At 39.7% G+C, this 10,485-nt stretch overlaps 1 protein-coding gene across 1 annotated transcript; it reads right to left on the reverse strand.

Moving 5' to 3' along the window:
* Window positions 1-428: 428 nt before the first annotated feature.
* Window positions 429-5,572, reverse strand: LOC138898787 (uncharacterized). Its single transcript, XM_070184888.1, has 5 exons — window positions 5,012-5,572; window positions 4,667-4,903; window positions 3,022-3,210; window positions 2,335-2,928; window positions 429-788 (listed from the first exon to the last, which is right to left on the reverse strand). Exons 1-5 carry the CDS (start codon window positions 5,570-5,572, stop codon window positions 429-431), a joined length of 1,941 nt encoding a protein of 646 aa, XP_070040989.1.
* Between the last annotated feature and the right edge of the window lie 4,913 nt (window positions 5,573-10,485).

A 10,485-nucleotide genomic window follows, 5' to 3' on the forward strand; every position in this document is an offset into this window, starting at 1 on the left:
GCTCTTTGCATATAGAGTCATACCTGTCCATTTGTGTATGTGGCACCCCTAAAAACTCGTTCAGAGCTTTAGTTGAGACATTGATATCCACTCCTCATACTCTCACATTGCTGCCCCGTGAATGACGCCAACTGGCGTAAAACTCTCTGACAATAGTAAGGTTGGTCTTGTCGTGGCCCTTCAAGATAGGTCGCCATTGTTGCACCTCTCAAATTGATTTCAAAAGATCTGGATAATTTTTCTTCAGTGCTCCAATATTGATTGGCTTTTTTGGAATATATTTCTTTGAATCCAGGATCTTCTCATAAGCTCGGAATGCTTTTTCACTAACAAAATTCTTCTCCCAAGCAGCTCGGTCAATTGGTTCACCCTCATATTCGTTGCTCATGTTGACATTTGTGAGCTTATAGCCCGAATCAGACTCGGACTCAAATTCTGAGGTAGTCTTTTGCTTCCCTTTTATCTTTCGGATCAATCTTCTTGCTGGATTTGGTCTGGTGCGGCACCAGTTCTCTTAACTCTATCCCCTTGCTTGGTGAATTTGATGATGTTTTTGTGGTACCCCTTTCCACAGTCCTCCTCACTAATGGGTCCTCCTCTTCTTGCTCCAATTCATCAATTAACTGCCTAGTCGGTGGTGCCTTTGCTTTCTCAGTCCGCTTTCTTTTGTTATGTGGGTTTGGAGCACCTGTCACTTTTCTAGTAGGCTTTTTAGGCAGTTGCCTGTCATTATCTCTTTCTTGTTGTTTGGACGTTTTGCTCGTTGCCTCCATTAGGAACCTATATACCTGCAAAACAAAGAAGTCAACAATTAGTTTGCAGAACAGTGAAGTTTCAGATGTGAAGCAGTTGTGCAAGAGTGTGCACTTCCAATCGTTTGCACGCTTATGCCATTTATTACTTCATTCAAACATAGGCCATGGCTTTTAGCAGGAATCAACTAACTGGTAGTACACGAGTGAGCAATGCACTTATAGACATCATTATGCACAACGAGAAATAGATTCAAGTATTGCTCAAAGCATGTTCAATTACCTACCATATCTCACTTTGAATTTACTCAAATATATCATCATATACTTTTCGCAACCCCACACTTAATCTCAAGACATACCAATATGCATAGAGCGCACATAATTCAAATTGAAGTAACACTTTACAATACAAGCAGTCAAGCAATGCGTAAGGTCAACTTATTAGGATAGTCTACCTTAGACTCGAAGCATTCCATGCTTTACAAATATTGTAGTAGCTTGAGTTCATTTAATTAAGCCACTAACGTGGTCACTCTGATGCTTAACTACCATTAGATGCCTCAAAACAAAAGGTGAAAGAGTGGTGAGCACCCGTAGCTCCTACACTCCAATACGGCTGTACAAAATCACTCAAATGACTCCACACCTATTCACTAGCATGTACTAATGTCGCTCGGTTACTCAGACTTTGCTGGCGCCTAAATTTACCTCTCAGGAATTTAGTCAAACATGTGGAGTGCAGTAGTTTTGCCTAGTGCTTTATAACAGTTGGGCAATTCAAATACCATCCCAAAATTTTTTAGATGATGGGAATTATAGTTTTTCATCATCCAGCATCAACAACCAATCAGAGGCGGCTAGCAAAGCATCGAAACTTTCCAGTTTCCCCTCTTAGTTTCATGTGGGAAACTAAATAGGGTTAAACCTAACCTAGGGGAATTGGGGTCAGGATTTCACTACTGTTTAGGGAAACAATAAGATAGAAGAGTTAAGGGAGAGAATGAGATGAAGTAAATAACTGGCCGTTTGGAATAGAGGCAGTGGTGGTGTGTTTCTGTGGAAGTGCATTTGGTTTGAGAGGAAAACGGGTGGGAGAAGGATTTGGTATTCTAGGTGTGTGAAGTGTTAAAAGATAAAACTTACCTGTGCGCACGAGCTCGGACGCGACGCGTCTGCCTGATTTCCCAACACTTTGGTGGGATGCGACCTTGGTCGCGATGGCTGCTCTTCACTGCCTCATGCATATGGCCTTTAATTTTTGGATGCTAAGGTGGATGCGACGCATCCACACTATTTTCCCATACCTGGAGCCCTTTTGTTTTTATATAAATACATACAAGAATTAACTCCAACAAAATAAAAGGTAAGGAACTCCAAAAAAATTAAAAATACAAAACAAACGGGAAAATTTAGTAAACTACGAAAAACAAAAGAAAAGGCTTAGGTTGCCTCCCAAGAAGCACCTGATTTAATGTTGTGGCACGACGCAACATGTTTTTCAAGCTTCAGCCAGGTCCATCAAGGTCTTGTGTCATGCAATGTCACCACCCCAATAATGTTTTACTCTCTGCCCATTTACCAAGAATGTCACACTAGAACTCGTATCACGCAATTCCACCGCTCCATGAGGCTTCACACTAAGTACTTCTAAAGGACCCGCCCATCGAGATTTAAGCTTTCCGGGGAAAAGCTTCAACCTCGAATTAAACAAGAGAACTTCTTGACCTGGCTCAAACTCGCGATGTTGGATGTGCTTATCATGCCACCTCTTGGTCTTTCCTTTATACAATTTGGCATTTTCGGACGCGTGCAATCGAAACTCATCAAGCTCATTGAGCTGTAGCAACTTCTTCTCTACGGCTAAGTCCATATCAATAATTAGCTTTTTAATCACCCAATCGGCTTTGTGTTCAAGATTGACGGGCAAGTGGCACGCCTTCCCATAAACCAACTTATATGGAGTTTTTCTAATGGGAGTCTTGTATGCAGTTTGAAATGCCCATAATGCGTCGTCAAGCTTTACGGCCCAGTCCTTCCTATTTCCACTCACTGTTTTCTCCAGAATTTGCTTCACCTCTCTGTTAGACACATCCACTTGAACACTCGTTTGGGTATGATTGGCGGTGGAGACCTTGTGCTTTACTCCATACTTTGCTAGAACGTTGTTCAACATCTTGTTACAGAAGTGAGTTCCTCAATCACTTATAAGCACCCTTGGAGTCCCAAAGCGTGTGAAGATATGCTTTTTTACAAAGTTTACCACTACCTTTACGTCATTAGTAGGAAGAGCAATGCCCTCCACCCACTTAGACATATAGTCGACCTCCAACAAGAAGTATTTGTGACCATTAGAGATCTCTACTACCAGAATGTTTTGCAAAGGCATCTCGTGCTTCTTCATGATTGTTCCGGTTCTTTGGCACCTGTCACATTGTCTAACAAAGGCATGTGCATCCTTAAACAATTTTGGCCAATAAGAAACCCAATTGCAGCACTTTTTGTGCGGTTCTATCCCCACCGTGATGACCTCCATATGGAGAAGCATGACAGTCATGCAAGATTGCATTCATCTCCTCCTTAGGAACACACTTTCGTACTAACTGATTTGCGCACTGCTTATACAGGAATGGCTCATTCCACAAGTAGAGCCTCATATCATGTAAAAATCATCTTCTATTATCAGGTGTCAATTCTGGTGGCATCACCCCACTTGTAGTAAAATTGACGTAGTATGCATACCACGGAGCTTCACTTGAGGTGATTACCAATAACTGCTCATCCGAAAATATTTCCTTAATTGAACCTCCCTCAGCCACATGGTTCCGATTTTCTAATCTGGATAAGTGATCAGCCACTTGATTCTCTGTTCCTTTTCGATCTCGGATCTCCAAGTCAAATTCTTGCAAAAGGAGTACCAACAAATTAGCCTCGGCTTGGCGTCTCTCTTGTCAAATAAATACCTTATAATTGAATGATCGGTGTAGACGATGACTTTGGTTCCCACTAGATATTGTATGAACTTGTCAAACGCCCAAACCACTACAAACAATTCTTTTTCAATAACAGTGTAGTTCATTTCCTTTGCCTGAAAACAACTCCTATTGCGACGTCACTCGCATCGCACATCAACTCAAATGTTTGCGCCCAGTTTGGGGCAATGATAATTGGCGCAGTCACCAATCTGTTCTTCAGCTCTTCAAATGCTTTCAAACAAGTGTCATCAAATTTGAAGGGGGTATCTTTCTCACGAAGCCTGCACATAGGAGAAAAGTTTTTTGAAAAATCTTTAATGAAACGACGAAGAAATAGCACTTTTTTGAAAAATCTTTAATGTCCACCTGCAAACCATTTTTGGAGACCTTGTGCCCCAAGACTATACCTTCTCGTACCATGAAATGGCATTTTTCCCAGTTTAGCACCAAGTTTGTCTCTTCACACCTAGCAAGCACTTTATCAAGGTTCAGTAAACAATTATCAAAAGAACACCCAAACACAGAAAAATTGTCCATGAACACTTCTACAAATCTTTCAACCATGTCAGTAAAAATAGCCATCATACACCTTTGAAAAGTTGCAGGTGCATTGCACAGACCAAATGACATTCTCTTGAACGCATACGTGCCATAGGGACACGTAAATGTGGTCGTATCTTGGTCCACTAGGGCTATAGAAATCTGATTATACCCCGAATAGCCATCTAGGAAATAATAGTATTCCTGTCTAGCTAGTCTATCAAGCATTTGGTTAATAAAGGGGAGGGGGAAGTGGTCCTTGCGAGTGGCATTGTTTAATTTTCTATAATCTATGCAAATTCTCCACCCAGCCACAGTTCTTGTGGCAATCAAGTCATTATTTTCATTAACCACTACAGTAATCCCCCCTTTCTTAGGCACACATTAGATGAGGCTTACCCATTTGCTATCAGAGATTGGAAATACAATACATGCATTGAGCCACTTAATCACTTCTTTTCGTACCACCTCTTTTATGATTGGATTTAGGCGGCGCTGGTGCTTTACACTTGGCTTGTGTCCGTCTTCCATGAGGATTTTATGTATGCAGAAGGCTGGACTAATGCCTCTAATTTCAGACATTGTCCACCCAATAGCTCGCTTGTGCTCACACAACACTCTTAACAACTTTTCTTCCTGCAATTTACACAAGTCAGAGGAAACAATAATAGGTAGAGTGTCAGAACCACCCAAATAAGCATATTAAATGTGAGGGGGCAAGGGTTTAAGTTCCAATTTTGGGGCCTCTTCAATCGACGGCTTTGGTGGAGGCCCATTTGTCCTGTTTAAGGGCTCAAAGGGGTTTAATCCTTGCATGTAGACACATGACGCATCTAGTATATACACCATCTCCTCAACCTCATCATTAATCTCCAAGCTATTGAACAACGTGAGTGCTTTCTCTAGAGAATCGTCTAGATATATACTCTGATCTATCAGTTTCTCATCCACCTCCATAATAGATATCATAGATAGCTCCTCATAATGGCGGCGAAGTTGAATTGCCTTGTAGACATTGAAAACTGCTTCCTCGTTGTCCACCCTCGTAATCATATTTCCTTCTATCACGTTAACAATTGCATCACCTGTAGCCAGGAGAGGTCGTCCCAATATGATTGGAACTTGTTCATCAGCCTCATAATCTGGGATAATGAAATCCATTGGGAAGATAAATTTCCCAATTTGCATCAACACATGTTCAATTACCCCTTCAGGGTAAGCTATGGATCTATTAGCTAGTTGCAATATCACAATGGTTGGTATTGGAGCTCCCTGACCCAATTGCTTGAAAAATGACAAGGGCATCAGATTTATGCTCGCCCCCAAATCACAAAGAGCACGACCCACGTCAATATTACCAATCCGTATAGGGGTGGTGAAGCTGCCAGGGTCTTTAAGCTTTTGAGGAAGCTTGTTTTAGACCCTCGAGGTGCACTCCTCAGTAAGTACGACTGTCTCAAATCCAGTCAATCTCCTATTGTGAGCCACTATATCTTTGATGTACTTAGCATATTTTGGAATTTCACGAAGTACATACACCAATGGAATATTTTATTGAATCTGGCTCAACATAGAGAGAAATTTGTTAAACATGTGATCATCATTCTTCTTCTGTAACCTTTGGGGGAATGGTGGTGGTGGCCTTGCAACACTCACTGGCTTTGAACTTGTATCGTCTTTCTTTGACTCGGGTGTTGCCTTAGGAATCAACTCCCCCTCAGGTGTAGGATTATCTCTTCTCTTCTTTGGTGCTTCTTCCAATTCCCTCCCATTTATGAGTGTGACTGCACTAACTTGAGGGTTCTTCTCTGTATCACTGGGAAGAGTGCCTGCAAGCTTAGTATTTTGATTTGATGCTAACTGCCCAACTTGCCTCTCCAGATTTCTGAAATCGGTCCTGAAGTATTGATTGTCAAGCAACAACTTCTCTAACAGGTCATTTGTACTCTCCTCGACTTGCTGGGGTGGCTTCTAAGGTTGACTGTAATTTCCTTGGGGCCTATATTGATTCTGAGTCACCTGATTTCCACCCCAGGAGAAGTTATGGTGATTCTTCCAATTTGGGTTGTAAGTGTTCCCATATTGTGTATGCTAATTCATCGGACCCCTGCTCTGTTGCCCCACATAATAGATATATTCAGGATTCGTAGGACAAATTTCACTCGTGTAACCTTCACCACATAACCCACAGCATGTCGACATTTGTTGCACATGTTGCATCTGTTGCGTTTGGTGCATTTTCATTCTATTCATATGATTTGCTAATTTCTCTATACCTGCTCTCATGGATGAGAAATCATTAAGCTCAATTACACCTACTGCCTTCAGTTTGAGTGCTCTTAGTGATTCCCCATCTCCTTGCCAATTATTATCATTAGCAGTGAAGTTGGATTTCACTATACGGCCTTGCCATGCAACTGCCCCCACAAGTTCAGTCAAGATTCATCTTAGACGTCTGGTCTAAGCCATAAATGAAAGTGTGACCTAATACCTTATCAATCTGACAATGATGTGGGAAGTATCTGAGTAGATTCTTATATTTTTTCCAAGCTTGACGAAGAGTCTCTCCATCTCGTTGTTGGAACACAAAAATTTGGCTCCTCAGCGACTTTGTCTTTTTAGTCGGAAAAAACTTGATTAAGAATTTTAGTGCTAGATCATCCTAAGTGTGGATCGAGTTCGCTGGCTCTTTTTGCAACCATTATTTGGCTTCCTCAGTAGTGAAAAGGGGAATAATGTCAGCCTGATGTAATCCTTGGAAACTTTTAGATAATTATAAGTATTTGTAATTTCCAGGAAGTTCTGAATATGCCACTGCGGATCTTCATGAGATAGACCCACATACTGCCCTTTTGACTGTATCAGCTGGACCATGTACTGTTTGAGTTCAAAATGACCCGTGATATCAGGATTCACAATAGCTTGAGTCATATTCGCAAGATTGGACCTAGCGGTTTCTTTCACCGGTCGCTCCTTATTACCTGCCAACTCTCTTTCTATTCTAGTTCTAACTTCGACTTCCCTCCTCAGCCTGTGAAGTGTTCGTTCAATTTCTGGATCAAGAGGAAGGAGGTTCAACTTCCCTCCATATCGACTTGAGGGAGTTTCTTCTCACCCTACTCTACTTTATTTGTGTGCATTTGGGACAACTCACGGTTCTAAGTGTAGGGTGGGGGTTATTCATTTTTTTTGTGTGGATGAATGTACATAACTATTACAATATTTGTTTCTTTTGATACTTTTGGGGTTGTAATATTCACTGAATTAACGGCTTGTAATACTTAGTAAATTCATCTTTTGGGGCTGTAATATTCACTGAATTAATGGCTTATAATAGTTAGTAAATTAATCTATAAGTAGTAGCTCTGAGTCTCTTGTTGTTTACATTTGTAGTAAATAGCCTTATAAAAAAAATCAAAAAAATAGAGGACTTTTCCCGATGACGGACTACCTGGACAGTTCTCTCGAGGGATTAAGGTTCTAGGAAAAAGACAAAAAGATTTTCATTTGATTCTAGGAAGTAGTGTTAGTATTAGGAAATTGACATAAAAATAAAGAAAAGCACAAAAACATTTTATTTTCTTTGAGTAGTTAGTTTAAAGTTTAATCTATTAGGCAATAATCCCCCTTGATTTTTCTTTGGCCATCTGCTCTTTTCCAATGGATGAATTTTTGAACTGTGTATTATTTTTTTTATTTGAAAAGTAGTATAGGATATAAAGAGTCAGACTGAATTCAGCACATTCAGTGACTTGTTTGATACCAACAGAGTTAGACTTGAGCATGTGGATTATAACTTTCTCCATGAGTTTTTGAGAACTATTTTTGCCTTGAAAAGTAGAATAGTATTTTTGTGACGCTTAGGCTCATTTTCTTGACTCCTGTGCTAACTGTTGTGCCTTGTGCATTAAAATTGTGGCTTAACTTTGTACTTTCTTTGATTGAGAGTTGGAATGCAGCCATTCTAATTGATTCATATGCCATTGTATGGTGAGATTTTTGCATAGTTCTATGTAGTACATTTGTGTCTAGAACTTGCCCTGCATGTGAGTTGAAGCGAAATCCTAGATTTTGCTCGGTTTGAAATATGATTTTAGGCCTTGTTTGATCCTTTTTGAATTGTAATGCTACTACAAATAAAATCATCCCTAGTTAGCCATTTTGAGCATGTAGACCTTTTATTTGGAACCCACAGTACGAGCGTATACCCTTTTGTTCTTAATTAAAACTTTTGTTCATTGTACCTCTTAAGGCACTTTAATTGTGAAATGAGCGCTAAAATAAGTAAGGAGGGGATTTGGGTGGCTTTCAAGTGGAACCAACTAAAGGTAGAAATGTGCACTTATTTTGTAAAATAATACACCACTAGCGAAAATTGAAAATAGAATAAAAAGAATCTGGAAAAATATAGATGAATGAATTGTTGTTTGGTTCTTGCTAGTGGGATATAAATTGAGGTAGTGTTTAAAGAAAGAGGGAATGTTTTGGCGGTGATATTGTTGTAAAATTGAAGTGGGGTTGAAGAAAGTTGCGCTTGAAGTGATTACTTGACATGTTAAAGTGCTTAGGAGGGTTAACCATTATTTCCTATATCTATCCTACCCGTTCCTTAGCCCACGTTACAACCACGATAAAGTCCTAATTGATTTTAGACTGAGCTGGCCTACATTAGTAGAGATTTACATAACGGACAAGCCTATGGTACCTTTTGTGCGCATGTGAACTTCTTTGAGAGAGCGAGTGAGTTCTTCTATTGTTCGAAGTCCTTAAATTACATTCAAATTTTATTTGAGCATGTGGACTATATCTCTTTGTTTTGTGGTAAGGGCACATGTTTCATGATGGATAGGTGACTTTTTTAAGCTCTTCAGCCAGAGTGAGTAAGTTGGCCTGAAAGTAGTTATGCTAGGGAGTCAGTTTTTGAGGTTGAGATGTCCCGAAGTTGCTTTTTGATTATTTTGAACTGTTCACTATTGTGCTTAGTATGTTTTTTCACATGGGGAAAAAAGTTGGAGAATGCATGTGCAAAGGGCTAATTGTTGGTATCTACCAAAGTCATGGGTGTTTGAGCTTAATTGAAATGTTTGGCTTGATAGCGATAAGCATAATTTTGTTCGATCTATTGTAGGTTGATTCTACTTTGCTCGAGGACGAACAAAGGTTTAAGTGTGGGGTGGTGATGTTAGGCATATTTCTATATGTTATAATATTACTTTACTCATGTTTTAACCGCTTTTTGGTGCTATTTGATCTTTAAAATGCTCAACAAGTGTTAATTATTGGTTTTATAACTAATTGAGTTGTGTGTGATAATTTAGGGTATTTGGAGTGCAAAAATATGAAGAAAAGGTGCTCCAGCTATAGGAGAAGAGGGTGGATGCATCACATCCAACTAGGAAAAGAGTGTATTTGGTGCACCCCTAGCAGTGAAGTCGGGCTAAGGCATCCGCACCTGGGTACAACGGAGATAAAGGAACAGAAGGTGGATGCGAAGCATCTACCCCAGCAAGCGATGTTGAGAAGCTGAAGCTGAGACATAATAGGAAAAGAAAAACTTTGGCCCACGACTTTTGTACGCAATATATAATCCAAAAATGCCTCTTTTAGGTCATCTAACGCATGGGGATGCTGAGAAAAGCCATCACAAAGTTTGGAAATCACGAAATCCAGAGTTCTTACTTTTTCCTTCTTTTATTGATTTTTATGTATTCTTGGGAAACACTTGATATTGCTACCATGAACATGTGTGGCTAAACTCGTTAGTTCTGGGGTCATGGGTGCAACATGAATGTTGACGTTTGAAGTTTGAATTGACGAGTTTGATTATATCATATTGGGTTATTTATTTAATTCTATTTTTAATTATTTTTCTGCGTAGCAAACAGTGGAATGCTATCTACGAATCTAGAGTTGAACTTGAAAATGGGAATTCTGGATTGCATATAGGATTAAATAGAGAAAGTTCTTGAATCCGGGTATCAGGGAAAGGATTCGCAATTAGGATAGAAATATACCTAATTGTCTTGCTTGGTTGGAAATACAGGAAGTGTACATGCGTTCTTGTTAGTATTAATTCCATAGACATATAGGCATTAAGTTAACTTGAATAGGCGAGTAAGAACTCGACATATTCTTATGAGTAACATTAACCCTGTCAATCAATAAACCAGTTAAATCAATTAGTTAGTTTAAGCCGAGAACACAACAAGATTGTTAGC

The sequence above is a fragment of the Nicotiana tomentosiformis genome, chromosome 9 (assembly GCF_000390325.3).
Source record: "Nicotiana tomentosiformis chromosome 9, ASM39032v3, whole genome shotgun sequence".
Classification (NCBI taxonomy): Eukaryota; Viridiplantae; Streptophyta; class Magnoliopsida; order Solanales; family Solanaceae; genus Nicotiana; species Nicotiana tomentosiformis.